Source organism: Perna viridis, chromosome 6 (assembly GCF_037379345.1).
Source record: "Perna viridis isolate PV_CMFRI_1.1 ecotype Kerala chromosome 6, ASM3737934v1, whole genome shotgun sequence".
In the NCBI taxonomy this organism is placed as follows: domain Eukaryota; kingdom Metazoa; phylum Mollusca; class Bivalvia; order Mytilida; family Mytilidae; genus Perna; species Perna viridis.
In genome coordinates this window covers 12,536,065-12,552,226 of record NC_142450.1, presented here as the reverse complement: position 1 = coordinate 12,552,226, position 16,162 = coordinate 12,536,065, and the positions used below count along the sequence as shown (strand labels likewise).

The 16,162-nt window shown below is 33.1% G+C and overlaps 1 protein-coding gene across 2 annotated transcripts; it reads left to right on the top strand.

Moving 5' to 3' along the window:
• Positions 1 to 7,680: 7,680 nt before the first annotated feature.
• On the top strand, positions 7,681 to 15,107 carry LOC148613692 (uncharacterized). 2 transcript variants are annotated; one of them, XM_088587210.1, is made up of 4 exons: positions 7,681 to 7,813; positions 8,249 to 8,360; positions 9,703 to 9,812; positions 14,693 to 15,107. In XM_088587210.1, exons 2-4 carry the CDS (start codon positions 8,275 to 8,277, stop codon positions 14,848 to 14,850), a joined length of 354 nt encoding a protein of 117 aa, XP_088443336.1. In that variant the 5' UTR covers positions 7,681 to 7,813; positions 8,249 to 8,274; the 3' UTR covers positions 14,851 to 15,107. The 2 variants fall into 2 exon arrangements, with proteins under 2 accessions (XP_088443336.1, XP_088443337.1); XM_088587211.1 differs by lacking the exon at positions 14,693 to 15,107 and adding an exon at positions 12,107 to 14,655.
• The last annotated feature ends 1,055 nt before the right edge of the window (positions 15,108 to 16,162 follow it).

The following is a 16,162-nucleotide window of genomic DNA, read 5'->3' as shown; positions in this document are numbered from 1 at the left end:
TTAGAATGTATATTTAAACATGAAAAGAAATTTTAAAAATGTAGTTTTATCAGCTACGCAAGCATATTATCTGAAATTTTTCAGAGGTTCTTATAGAGCTTGATCGGTTGTTTGCTTATAAACATTATATAAATATATATAATAAATGTTATTAACTTAAAGATATTTTGTTGGCATCCTCGAAGGAAACAAAGAGTTTGGGGAAAATTATTGTCTAATTACAAAATAATATATTGTAATGTCAAAGAATGTCGATAGAACTTTAACAACAGTTTTATACTTAAATTTGTAGCTTACGTAAAAGATCCATGTGCATATGACGTTTCTATAAGAGTTATTAAGTGTAAGTGTTTGTAAGAATCAGGCAACATGGGAAAAATCAGAAACATGCATGCCAAACCCCACCGATCTGACAATATAACATTACTAAAATATACTTTCTCTATTTGAAAAGACCATTGTAAGATCTCTACATCACTGGCTTTACTCAGAATATTTTTAATAGAATGTTAGAAAAATGAGGTTTTTGATAAAATTATCTGCCCTTTAACTGTTCATTTTCAGTGCATTTTAGTGAAATAATAACTCAATGCAACAACATGATATGGAAGAGTAATCAAGGGAACCATGGTTATAGCGGTAATCAAACGAATGTAATCCAGAGACAAAAACCAGACATGGAAAACAGACATACACAACAAGAACATGAAGTAACTAAAATCATACATACAAAGTAACAAAAGCAAATGAGCAACTCGGACTCCACTAAAAACTGGGATCAATGATCAATGATCAGGTGCGCCGATAAGCGGAAAATATTTTTCTTTGATTCTTATGTTGTAAATAGTCAAATTACACTATCAAAATGATGGTTTTTTTCATACCATGTTTCACCAACTGCCTGATTCTTACAGAGACTGACACTTAAAAATGAATGGGTGGTCAAAAATTCAATTTCAACCTGAAAAGCAGGATTATGTGTCAATAATAATATCGTTTTACAAAAAGTTGTGTTATTATGTATCAGATAGAATTACTAATTACTTTTCAACCGATTTACCAATGACTAGTCAATCCATAAATTGTTTTGCCCTATAAGGTCATTTTACACCAGTCCATTCTCACCTGACATAGCCTTCAAAGAAGAGCACGACAGGTGTCATGCTAAAAGCAGGAACATGCCCTCTTTAGAACACCCGAGTTTAACTCTGATTAAAAGTGGGGTTTGTGCTAAATGTGTTTTAATTGTCTTTTTCTTAACATCTATTGCATTGTATGATTTTTTTTTCTTCGTGTATGGTCCTTTTGGTGCATGTTGCCTGTGATGTCTCATTTAGGATCCCCTTTGCTCTTCTATTTGTCTTACATGAAATTTTATATTACACAAAAACTGATTCAAGACAAACCGATTATATTAAAGTCAACCTGAGAAAAATATGAAAAAAAATCGATTGTCTTCCTCTGTTCTGTAATTCATATGTTGAAGTAATTAAACAGATAGATGCCGATTATTATATAAATAGTATAAATTGACGTTATATTTTTACAGTACATGACGTAAGTTCAAACCTCTTTTTTTCTTCAATTACATAATTATTTTTAAGCTAAATTTATTTCTGTGAGAAAATATAACCTAAATTCAATTTGTTAACAAATACATAAATAAAATCTTATTGAAAAATATTAATCATTTTATTTCTATTTTATTACTTTTTTGTTCATTTTAAGAATTATTTTTTTAAAGGCTTTAGCCAGAATAAACAATAAGCAAAAATATATTTTGAAAACACAAAAAGTACTTACCAAATCCTATAAAACAAATAGGTCCAAATAAAGTAGTTGCTCCCATCACAGTAGAGAGAATGGGACTAGCGTGGGGACGGAAACTTTATTGTTTATGGAGATAATATTGGTAGACAAAAATAATATACAGCCCCATCAATCAATGTAATATAAAAAAGACATTAACACTCAGCTACATGGATATCCTTGTTGGACATTTTATATCATTAATCGTACAAATGCCAAATATATTTGGACGTGGCGATATATGCAAAAGTGTAATAATATGTTTACTCATACTTAAGGTGTAGATCGAATCATTTACCGTGCAATAAATAAATGTTTACATGATCATTCAGTCGGTCATGATTTTGTTATCAGATACAGACTTGACAGACATTTTATATACTTGCAGGACCGTTGTCATTGTTTTAAAGAAGAAAAAACTAAACACAGGTAGCTACAGTTTTCGAATAGAATGCATAGTTTTACAGAACTTATTTTTATTTTTCATTGTTTGATTTAAATGTTACCGCCTTTAAGTGATCATCAAGAAACATTTGTTATCAACAATTCCTTCTGATTTTCTTGTAAGGTTGATGGTAACCTACATAGTAATATTTTGTTTTAAATTGTCTAGTCATTAACTATCGTAATGTTTTATTCGCACATATTTATGTATATTAAGGCTGTTCTAATATCAATTTGTGCTATTCTAAGCTATTTCCTATTCTAAGTGTGTGGTAAAAACGTACAATTTAACCATCTTGCAAATATGACTGTTGTGGCGAGAAATTACTTTTATAGTTCCCGAGTTTTCTACAAATTACATGAGAGAAACCGATTTTAGTTTTTTGAATATCACAATGATTTAGATTTTAACATAAATGACGTATTTGTAACTACCGGCAATATAAATATCGTCAGCAGTGGGAGGATTCAAATACGAACTACCGGCAATATAAATATCGTCAGCAGTGGGAGGATTCAAATTGTAAGTACCGGCAATATAAATATCGTCAGCAGTGGGAGGATTCAAATACGAACTACCGGCAATATAAATATCGTCAGCAGTGAGAGGATTCAAATTGTAACTACCGGCAATATAAATATCGTCAGCAGTGGGAGGATTCAAATTGTAACTACCGGCAATATAAATATCGTCAGCAGTGGGAGGATATTTGTAACTACCGGCAATATAAATATCGTCAGCAGTGGGAGGATTCAAATTGTAACTACCGGCAATATAAATATCGTCAGCAGTGGGAGGATTCAAATACGTCAGAATCCTAAAACATAGCCTAAACGTGAACACATGAAACAGAGACGATCTAGATGTAAAATGCAGCGAACCGAATACAGAAGACAACTGTACACATAAAACGAATTTTTTTTTTTTTTTTTTTTTTTTTTTTTTTAATACTTCGAGCAATAGCCACCTAGAATATTCCAGGTCTTAAAACCAATAAATGGAAACATAAAACAATTAATTTGGTGATATAACTTTGATTGTAAATGTTGCAAGCCTGCGGGTAATGTAGTTCACATTTGTTACAAGATGTAGTAATTGCTTCATAACACCCCCGTGACAGATTACATATTCGGCTCATTAAGGATAATTAGGGAATCACTTAATTCAGTGTTATATGAATTGATCTTAAAACCAAAGTTATTTTCAGACGATAGCTTTAAAAATTAAACGAAAATGACAATTTGCATTCCTCATTGCATGACATGTCAATTTCAATTTTGTCTATCTAATTTTACATTTGTCTTTTTCTTGAAGTATAACATTTTAAACCAAGCGATTTTTTTCATAAAATTATGAACCTGAAACAGAGTAATCAAGGGAACCAAATTATAGCAGTAATCAAAAGAATGAAATCCAGGGACAAAGACCAGACATGGAAAACAGACAAACAAAACAAAGAGCATAAAGTATTTAAAATCATACACACAAAGTAACTAAAGCATATGAGCAACTCGGACTCTACTAAAAACTGGTGCACCGGTAAAGTAAGCGTTCTCTACTTTTCTAGAAACACCCGCCGAGTTGCTCATAAAAGTCAAGTCCGTGTTAGACGAAAGAGGAAAAGAAAACTATGACACTTTAAACAAATCAGTTTTCATGGCGCAGATGGATACACCGTAACGATCCACGACTCCATGATGACGACCATAAAACTTCTGTAGTGATGACGTCAATCTTATAGCAACATAACCCTATTCAAGAAGCCTATTTGTTAGAATTCTAGCGCGAAAAAAAAAGTCTGCGTAGTTTCGGCAAGCTCTGGCATAACGTATGAGTTGTGATATAAACACTCCATACGCAGGTGCTGAAGGGATGTTGCCACAGATGAAAGGAAACTTGACAATTCTGAATGAAAAGTCATCACGTTTGTCGTAAAGTTTCGTCAATAGTTTTCCTTCACCATCGATTTCTACGATTTAGAAGCGAATCCTACTGTCCGCAAATATTGCTTTTATCTGTTAATGTAAAATAAATCTGATAAATATTACTTTTATTTGTATGGCAGTTAGTATTCTTAAAATTGAGCTTATAAGCTAAACTAGCATTTTTTTTGTGAATTCTATTAAATAGTATCTAAACCTTGTCTTGGCTGAATAACAGGGGCCAGCTCAACTCAATTTCAACCAATAAGATCGCTTGAACTTGAAGATTTGAGGAAAACTGAAGGATTTGAGGAAAATCTCAATTTGAGATTTTTTTTCATGAAACCGGGCCCAGAATGCTTTTTCATACATATATTTTTTTTACAAAACCAAAAAGACAAAAACATCCGTGTTCTTTCAATTAAGAAGAAATAATAACGTGAAACCTGTCTAAACCAAGCGCTGAAAATATCGATAACCTGTCGACACAAAACAGTTTTTTTTTTCCTTTTGTGTAAGTTCAAATAAATTTTGAACCGGGATAAGCCAAATTAATTTTGAACCTGGGTAAACCAAATGAATTTTGGATCTGGATAAACCAAATGAATTTTGAACCTGGGTAAACCGAGGAACTCTCTAAACCGAACAAGAGCATCTGCTGTCACTTCCGGTCCAAATAGCAAGTGCTTCAATTTATTGTATTTTTTTTTCATTTAAATGTGTGTGTGTGTGTGTGTGTGTGTGCGCGCGCGCCGTACAAGTTCTACAGTCCAAAAGGGATTCGGTTTAGACAGGTTTTACCGTAAAGCTGCATTTCTTTTTTTTTCAATGAAACTGTAGTAATTTACTCTGTTAAATTATTCCGATGCTTGCTGAAGGAATGTTGATATGCATCGCTGTTTATGATATTCCCTTGCGACTAACGCATTTACCCGATACAGACTTACAAACAATCATGAACAGGTCGAAAAATGCAAAGTCTGAGTTGAGATTTTTGTTTTTTATGGGGGAATTATTTTGTTTGTTTTTATGGGGGTATTTTTGTTTGCTTGTTTGGGTTTTTTTATTTCTTTTTTTTAAGTCGCTAATATTGTTAGCGACTTCTTGCACTCGTAATTTTCGTACTTAATATTCGCATATGATTTGCATAAATATGTAGTTATACGCCACTAAATGCTGCAGCTCCTCGCCGTGTTCACCATCATAGCGTCATAGTTCTAGCTTCATGCGAGATAAAAATGTGCCTCTAAAGTTTTATACATGTGTGTTCTACGTGTGTTCAGTGCTTGTACGAGAACGGAAACTTTACATGAAATGGTCGGTTAGCTCTGAACATTACCCAGTTTCTGATTCAGGCACTGAGGCTCGTTACAAGACTATATAGGCCATGCATATTAGCACGCCACGATGTTTATGAATATTCATTGCCAGCGGCTATATCAGGTTCATAATCTAGTTCACTGGTCAATATCATAAGCGACTTAAAGATTGCTACGACGTACCTTTTTTTTAAACATATCATACACATGTTTATGCGTGTTTTTTAGCTTGTATTAGAACGGAAAGTTTACATTAAAAGATAATGATAGGATAGCATTGAATTTATGTAATATTACCCAGTTTCCGATTCAAACACATGCGTTCGTTACAATTGATTATATAAAGATCGTGAATATTATCAGGACACAGATATCTATATAGTCATTCGGGTCATAAATGTTACTAAAGAGTACGCAGTAATATCAAGGAAACCAAGATTTTAGCGCAAGTTGAATGTATGCCAAAATCAGTGACAATGAATAGTTGACGATTAGCGACTTCGAAGACTTCAGTCTTTGATTTTAATTTTTTTTTTTTTTCTATGTGAAAAATAAAAGGCGGTTTTATCACTCGAATCACTATAATTTGAAAAGTTTTGGAATAGTTTATCTTTCAACTCTTCGATTTAACCTTTGATATCATAAGCACTACTACTGACAGTCCGAATTCAGCCTGACAAGAAGTTACTAAAAGGTTTTTACCAGTTTCATATCTTTAACAAGAAAACAACTTGTTAGTTCTTATATAGCTCACGTCTTAATTTTTTGTTAAACTTATGAAGAAAAAATAAATCCAAGTTGATGTAAAACAGTAAGGCATTTTTTTTATAATATTATTATGTTCAACTCGAAAGTCCTCTTACAGGTTACACCAGCTTCATATTAAGTAGTTCTATTTTATATTTGTAAACAGATTGAGTCCTCAAAACATTTTTGCCACGTTTTTGGGTTTTGACGCATTTAAATAATCCCATTGCTGACGTTTCGGTATTTTTGCCGATTTTATGCATATATTGTCATCTCTAGTATCACGGTTTGTTTAAATCATTTTACCCAACTTTTTTTGTGAAAAAAAACATTTGACAATCATGTGATACTCATATGTAAGCTGAAACACATGTTAATAATTTCATGCTTGATATGTATGTTACTCGTGTGTTGCACTTGATTCACATGTATGGAACACTTGGCCATGTGCCAGGAATAATAGGATAATTAATTGGAAGGAGCGAATATCCAAAATATGATCACGAGTGCCGAAGAACGCATAGATTTAACAAGTGTGCGGAACTTGTTCGGCGCACGAGTTAAATCTTACTGTGTTCTTGGCATGAGAAATCATATGTTGGTTATTCACGATAACCAATTGATTATCCTATTTATTATATGGATTTCCTCCATTATTCGTTGCTATTTTCAACATAAACTTCAAATTTTGTGAACAGCAGATTGATTTCAGAGTTGTGACGTTTTGGAAGGAGAAAGTCCGAAAGTGAAATTACCGAATTTATTTCACAGTGTAAATATATTTGTATGAATAGAAAAGGCATTTAATTTTAAACTATAACATAGAACAGCATATACGGTCGAGGTGGCTGGGTTTGATGGTGGATGAAAATGTTGTGCCGTATAAGAATCGGGCAGAGGATGAAATGTAGAATTACTATTGGTATTATCATTTTTCCGAAGCAGTCGTTATAGTTTCGCTTTTTACCCTTTGACCTTAAGGACGCTCTTCTATGGAAACGCAAGTCACTTGATCGCAATTCTGTTTCCCGATTGGCCAAATACTGATACACGTACATTGTAACAGTGACGTTCAAAAAAACTATCGAAAATTTAAAATTGCGTTCCAAAAAAACTGTTTCGAAAATTTTAAATTGCGTGCCACGTGTCATTTTCTTGAAAGAAATGTAGAAACTTATAAATAAAATTTTACTGCGTCGGCTATCTATTAAGATAGTACTTTTTTATAGTAAGACTAAGCGCTCAATTCTTAGATTTTGTGTCGAATGATTGTCGTTCGGTTAAGCGCGATCATCATTGACAATAAATATTGTGTTTTAAGTACATGTATTATGGATCTACATTTACCATCATATTTGTCTTTGCCCGATTCTCATATCAAGTGATAATTTGTATTTAAATCCTTTCTTTTTGTTAAAAACACCAAAACAGTAGATCAGTACTATCGGGTAACCACTGGCCTTGAACATACTTTAAGTTTATAGAAAGAGTTCCGAAAATGGGACTCAGTTGTAAACAACTTTAACCGATCGACCAAGTTTTAATAAAATTGGATGGGAACATATTTCTAAGTAAGCTTTGATTTTATTAATGTAACTTTATTTTAAGTAATGTAATGGCGATACTTAACGTTTAATTAGTTTAAAATGCAATATTACGTTTTTTTTTTCCTTTTTGAAAAATACTGCAATATTAAATTGATCTATAGTTGTTTAAGATGTTTCAGTGCTGAAATAAAAAAGAAACTTTGATGAAATGTTCATAATTATATAAACATTGCGATATGATAAGGTTAGAAATGAGGGTTTTTTTTCTGTTTTTTGTTGACTGAAACTTTAAAAATGTCTACTAGTATTTCAACAATAGTAAAGTCATGAAAAGTAGGAAGTAGTAATTTAGGTTTTACAATGTAATGCGAATCAATTTTAAGTAAACATTATAAAACAACATAGGACCAAATGTCATGATTTTGCCTGTATAATTATAATTTTGAACCTCCCTTTCAGATAAAGATTAACCATTTAACTATGAAATGGAAACAACAATCCCAACAACAAGTCCAACAACAAATTCAAGGATACCAGCAGAAGTTGCAAAATCATCATCTTCGATTTTAAGGTTTGTAGTTTATAGTGTTATAATTGCAATTTAATTTGCATATTTCTTTTTCGTGCATTATGATGTGTTGTTCACCTTTTACGACCGCAGCGATGACAGTTTTACAACAGTGTAAATTCCATGTACAAATCGTAAACAACATGGCTACCATCGCTTCGACAAAAGATACAGCCGTTTAGAGGCTTAAAACTGTTTATCTGCTTTATTCCATTCATTTTCGACATCGTATATTAAAAAAAAACAAATTTTGAAAGACTATAATTATCAGTAGCCCGTAAATTAATACTTTGAATATTGAAATTGACAACCATGTCACGTTGTCGGTTGTAAGTCGCCATTTACATTTGTCGATTTCGGGTGTCCATTTCACTGAATGAGAGTCTACAAGAAAAAAACTATTAATTTAATTAATATTAATGTGGCAACATCCCTTCAACACCTGCGTATGGAGTTTTCATATTACAACTCGTACGTTATGCCAGAGCTTGCCACAGCTACGCAGACTTTTGTACCGCGCTAGACTTCTTACAATAATGCATCTGGAATAGGGTTGTGTTGCTGCGAAATTGAAGTCATCACTTCAGAAGTTTTATGGTCGTCATCATGAATTCGCGGATCATTACGGTTTATCCATCTACACTATGAAAACTGATTTGTTTAACGTGTCATAGTTTTCCTTTTCTCTTTCGTCTACCCCGGACTTGACTTTTTTATGATCAACTCGGCGGGTGTTTCTAGAAAAGCAGAGGACGCTTATCCTACCGGTGCACCTGGTCCATGCTCCCAGTTTTTAGTGGAGTCCGAATTGCTCATTTATTTTTATTACTTTGCATGTATTATATTTGTTACTTTATGTTCTTTGTTGTATTTGTCTGTTTTCCATGTCTGGTCTTTGTCCCTGGCCGGATTACATTCTTTTGATTTCCGCCAGAATCTTGGTTCCCTTGATTATTCTTATACAGAATTCCTTTTTGGCTTTTTTCTTTTGATTATTCCCTAGAAATTATCAGTTTGGTCATTTTGTTGTTATTATTCGTGCGTACGTTCGAGAATAACTGCAGCTACGTGCGAATTTGAAATAATCAGTACATATAGTCCTCGCTACTGGATGATATTTGAGGAACCGTTTGACTTAACCTTTGTACAAATGAACACGATGTTGCATTTTTAAATGCAGGTCATCTTTATGCATTTAATTAATGTAAAAGAGTTGTGGCACCTTTCTTTATTTCAAAAACTTGGAATATTGGCGTTTCTTTGATTATCAGACCAACTCTCTCTAATTCAATGGTATCCATTGAAATATTTTCCTTCTGAAATCTTTCTGTTTTCTCTGTTTCAGTACGCCATTCATTACCGTCTTGATAGTGTGCGTAGTAATTCTAGTCCTGGTAATAGTTGTTGTTAAATACTATTACCTAAGAACAGTCGCAGCCAAAAATTTCCAGAATGGTTTGTATTCTGTATTACAGTTTATGCATGATATGAACTTCCCGTTTACACCATACACCATCTGCCGTTCCCCACCCTATTACATTTTTTTCTTGTCAAATATTTACATTAAAAAATTAAGTTATATATTTTCGAAATCCTCTACATTTAAACTTTTATTTCAATTAAATCTAATACATTTTTCATACCAATAGACACTTTAAAAAGCAATTTCCCCATCCTCTTTATTCAAAATTCCCATCCCCCATACAGTATCCCCATCACCACATCCCAATTTCCCATCACCCATTTACCATAGAATGGAGAGTTTTCCCCAATGCAACTACTCCACCATAACGTCTACAAAATAAATATAAAACACAGAACTATCCGACAACAGGTGCATATACACGTATTTTCTACAAAGTAGAGGACGCTTACCTTACCGATGCACCTGGTCTGTGCTCTCAGTCTTGAACGACTATAAAATGAAATAAAATAACAGAACATAAAAAAATATAACCCAAGAATAAGGACAAGGAAAACAGACACATACAACAAAGAACACGAAATAATTGAAACAACACGTACAAAGAAACAAAAGTAAATTAGCAACCCTGACTCCAATAAAAACTGGAAACATGGACCAGGTGCACAGGTAGAGTAAGCTTCCTAAAAATTCTATGTACATGTATTTCATCCGAGGATAGGCAGTTGTGAATGTGTGACTTTTACTACGCGTACCGACGTGAGGTTCAACACGAATAACTCCGACCGGGTACCCTCGTAGACAATGCCTAAAATTACATAAATTGTTAAGCGTTGCAGTATTCCAGAATAAAACCAGATGTCATTGTTGAATGAGATTCACAGGTGGATCTTAAGATCCCCTCTCTCGTATACTCTGGTAAATTTTAGTAAATTATAACATAAAAATAGGGCAGTCAGATAGTCTATTAAGTGATATCCCCACACGAAATGGTAAAAGGGAGATGGCGAAATGTTCAAAATGGCACACAACAAAAACTACCTTTTGGATTTTGCTGAATATTGTAATGTAATATGAAACGTGATAAACCGTGGATAACAGACGAGTGTAAAGAACTCTATATAAACTATAAAAGTGCACTGAAAAGATTCAACGCAAATCGTTCAAATGAAAACAGACTTAAATTGAATTTAGAAAAACAAAAATATAAGACTATTGAGAATAAATTAAAACGACGTTATAAAAACGGACAAGGTGATATGTTTCAAAAGATGAAGAAGATCAACCCAAAACGATTCTACGGTAAATTTAAAAAACGGAAGAAGCGTATTAATAACGATTTATCAACAGATCAGTTTGTGAAACATTTTAAAAAACTAATGACTTTAAGTGGTGAAGATAATCCTGAAAGCGGTAACACTGATAATACATGTATTTATGATGAATTGGACATGCCTTTCACCAGTAAGGAATTAGAAGAAAGTGTGAAAAGATTGAATACAAATAAAACTCCAGGTGTAGATAATATTTTGAATGAATACATTTTAAATAGTAAACCCGTAATATTACCAGTTTTGTGTAAACTATTTAACGCTATTCTTGAAACTAGACATTTTCCTCAACTTTGGGTAAAATGTGCAATAGTACCTATTTTTAAGAAGGGTGATGCTAATGACCCGGGAAATTACAGAGGCATATCGCTGGTGTCAAACTTAGGTAAACTCTTTACTTCTATAATAAATGCAAGACTTACTAAGTGGAGTGAAGAACATAGTGTATTCACTGATGTGCAGTTTGGAATTAGACCGGGGTATGGTACCCACGACGCAATATTTGCTCTACATTCCATCGTATCTAAATCTTTAAGAAACAAAAAAAGGTTGTATTGTTGTTTCATTGACTACAAAAAAACCTTTGATAGTGTTAAACATTCAAAATTATGGCTCAAATTATCTAGATCAGGTATAACTGGTAAATTGTTAGATTTAATCAAATCCATGTATGCAAAATTGAAGTCATGTGCTAAACATAACGGTACTTTTTTCGAATTCTTTGAGTGTAATGTTGGCTTAATGCAAGGGGAGTCTTTATCACCTTTTTTATATGCACTGTATGTAAACGATATTGAAATAGAATTGATAAAACAAGATTGTATTCCATACGAGTTGCAAGCTCTTAGTCTATATCTACTAATGTATGCTGATGATACAGTGATTTTTAGCGAAAGTAAAGAAGAGTTGCAAAAAATGATTGATGTCATTAATACATGTTCAAAACAATACAACTTGTATGTTAATTTATTAAAGACTAAAATTGTTGTATTTAGACATCGAGGTATTGTCAAGACTGAAGAAAAATGGTTCATAGATAGAAAACCTATTGAAATCTGTGATGAATTTGTATATCTTGGAGTTATGTTAAAATATAATGGTAATTTTACTGAAAGTCAAAAATTATTGTCTGATCAAGGACGGAAAGCTGTTTATCATTTATTCAGCAAGGTACACGATGACTATTTCAACACAGAGACAATGTTGTCCTTATTTGATACATATGTAACACCTATTTTGAATTACGGTAGTGAGGTATGGGTTAATCACAAAGCTTTAGATATAGAAACACTCCATTTGCATTATTTGAAAAGAGTTTTAAACGTAAAGAAAAGTACTACGAATTATATGGTATATTTTGAATTGGGCAGAGTCCCTCTATATATAAGTAGATACTGCAAAATGATGAAATATTGGATAAAACTTTTAAAAACAGAAAATTGTGTGTTGAAAGGTTGTTATAATGAAATGTTAGCTTCCAGTTATGGAAAGCCAAATCATAAGATGAACTGGTCATGTAGAATAAGAGAGCTATTGTGTAAATATGGTTTTAATGATGTATGGTTAGCACAAAATGTAACTATGGAAAAGGTTTTTATTGCTTTATTCAGGCAACGCCTTGTGGATGAACTTATATGTCAAGCTACTGCTTTTTTTGACACTTCACCAAAATGTCGTTTTTATAGATATATTTATGATAGATTCAATTTACAATTTTATCTTGATAGACCAATTAACTACAGATATAAGTATGTTATAACCAAATATAGAATAAACGCACATAGTCTAGCTATTGAAGTTGGAAGATATTATAATATTGATAGAAACGCAAGGATATGTAGAATGTGTCAACTAAATTGTTTTGAAGATGAGTATCATTTTGTTTTGGAATGTTCAAAGTATACTGATATACGTACAAAATATATCAAACCTTATTATTATAGACGCCCATCTTGTTATAAATTGATGCAGTTATTCTCTGTTGATAATATAAAAGAGTTAAATAACCTTGGAAAATACTTATTTTTAGCTGAAAAGATTAGAAATTCTTAAATATGTAATATGTTTGTCATGCTCCGCATTTTATTTTAATTTAATTGTATAGTATTGTATTATTATCCATGTTGTAGTCCTATAAGCTGTATTGCTTCTGGAATAAAGAATAGAAGATTGAAATTAAACTGTATATGATGCCACTAATCAAAAGGAGGTGTGCCATGCAGCCGGGGTTCCTCAGAAAAAGGGATGTGCTAGGACTTTATTTACTATTTTTGTTATTTTACACACGAAATTGGCAACTATTCTAATAACAAAAATGGGAGGGGCCAACCGCCTGCACCCCCTCTGGATCCGTCACTGTTAAACAACTGTGTAAAGTTGGATCTTTTTTAATCATCGGTCTGTCCTCAAGTTATTATCTGGAAACTGCCGGGGAACGAACGGACATGCAATTACTCGGAGGTTATCACATAATACATATCCACTTCGTGCACTCCCCCCCCAGTCCCAACCCCCCTTTTGGACTTTCTGAATCCGCCAGTGAGACTAATGCGTAAAACGAAGCACAGTTATCGAGGCATGTGTAATTGAATACATTATTCTAATTTTAGATTTGATGTGATTTTCTTTTGAAACTTTGAGTGTATTTGGGCAAAAATAAAGTTAAATCCATACCTTCCGCATCGTTTTATTGTGAAATACTTAGCTTCTTCCTTGGACCATTACATAAACTTTAAATAATTTGTCTGGCTTAATTTATGAGTCTATCCTGTGAAAACCTATAAATCTTCCAGTAAATATACAGAATGTTTTCAGTAGCTATTTGAATGAAGAGTTTTATGTACATTTAATTTGGTAATCTATGAAAGACTGACTTAATTAACACATGTATGTTATGGTTCTTTACACTCAAAGATTCATATGAACATATATCTACAGAAGCGTTTTAGGGACATACGAACATACATTTATGCTTACCCTATCGGTGCACCTAGTCCATGCTCCCTGTTTTTAGTGGAGTCCGAGTTGCTCATTTGTTTTTTTTTTACTTTGTATGTATTATTTTAGTTACTTTGTGTTCTTTGTTGTGTATGTCTGCTTTCCATGTCTGGTCTTTGTCCCTTGACTACATTCTTTGGATTACCGCTAGAACCTTGGTTCCCTTGATTAATCTTCAAAGTCTAAATCTCTACTTAAATATATATGTTTGTCCCTAATACAGTCACTTTAGAAACCGTATGCAGACACAATCATTTTTTTTTAGTCTGACGTAAAACTTTTCAAACCCTACTATTTTTAACACTCTGAATTTTTTCGGGTATTTGGCATGATTTTTCAAAATGTTTATGAAGTTTTTTATACAGGGGACTGTAATTACGTATAATAATATAGCATTGAATTTTAACATCGACGTGTATAGCTTTAACTTCACTACAGGCGCCGAACCAAAAAAGTCACGGACGTGCCGGTAGTGGAGATAAAATTAGGAAAACAATTTATTGGCATGAAATATCCCACATCCCAATGTTTTTTTTTCCTTTCTTCAAGTCGATGTTTAGATGAATAGATTTTTTTCTTTTCAGCACAGAGAATTCGAACAATTTCTGAGACCTTACGAGACAGACCACCAGACTACACAGAATTACCAAGTACAGTGTACACTGCATGCAATGGCACTCTAGAAATCTGTATACCGGAGAGCCCTCCTTACATTAAGGATCCACCTGCTTATCAGTCCTGAATGACGATCGGATATTCATAGCGGCACAAACAACAACTTCCGGTGAATCCCCCCAATCGATGATGGTGAATGCGCTCTTCACTGCAAGGCTTGAGATTTTGTTTGATAAACATACAAGTGCCAGTCATTTTGTTCGGAGGAGGACTTATAGAACGAAAAACTAAATAATTCAGACCGAAAATTGTCTGAAATTCATATTTTTTAAAATCTTTATTATTTTTTATTCCGATTCACTATAAATAAAAAAATAAGCGATGTTCAGTATTTATATACATGTACATGTAACTGGATTTTAAAAATAGTCAAAATCATGCATTTAAATTTAGACTCTTTGGGGCCGTGATTTAGGCATTTTACTTGAATAATCATTTTATGGATATTCTAAACATTGAATTGTAGTTTCATCGAAAAAAGTCAAGTTTTGTTGTGACTCAAAATTTCTACTTTTAAAAATATTCTCATGTACCTTGATATGCTTCCGTAGGTTTTAACTTACGAAGGTGGTATACACCTGGATGATATTACTAAGAACACCCTTTGTAGAGAATTTTCCATTCAATACATGTAAATGAACCTCAAATAGCACACTTCCGTTCTACGTCCATTTTAATATACATGTATATCTAACCGCTACGGGTAATCATCTTACTACACTCTGTATATTTTGTCAACAAAATAAGTGTTCAATCCCACTTTTTTCTGAGAGGATAATTTTAACATATTTATTAAAAAGTAATATCTGCAGAGGCCAATCATGGGGGAGGAGTCGCTTACTGGGAGTTAGACCCCTCTCCCCACTATCTTAATCTGGAAGGTTTTGTTAATTGCGTGCAACTTATGGACAAAATTATCAAATGATAACCCCTTATCATCCCCCTTTTTGAAAGTCTCTTTCAAAATCTCTCTCTATACCCCTGATCTGAAATGATTGGGACAGCAGGCTATGTCTCAGTCAAGCAACTGACAACATGCAGATATAGATACAAAAATTCCAGGTAGTTACAAGTGCTGGATATCATGTGGCCACAGCCTTTTTGTTATTGATTTCATAGCGTTTTTGCATAGATGTTTTGGCTGTAGAGTGGACTATATCATGCATTTGGATAGAAAGGACAACTCAAATCGACCGGTATACACCTAAGACACTCCACTGGAATATCGGAGAACGAAGACTGATTCATTTTCCCGCTAATCTCCAAACCCCGAGGTAATGCCTACCCCCCCCCCCCCCGCCGCCCCCCAAAAAAAATAAATAAATAAAATAAAATAAAATAAAACAGGCAATTGGTGGCACATTATTATTACCAATTTG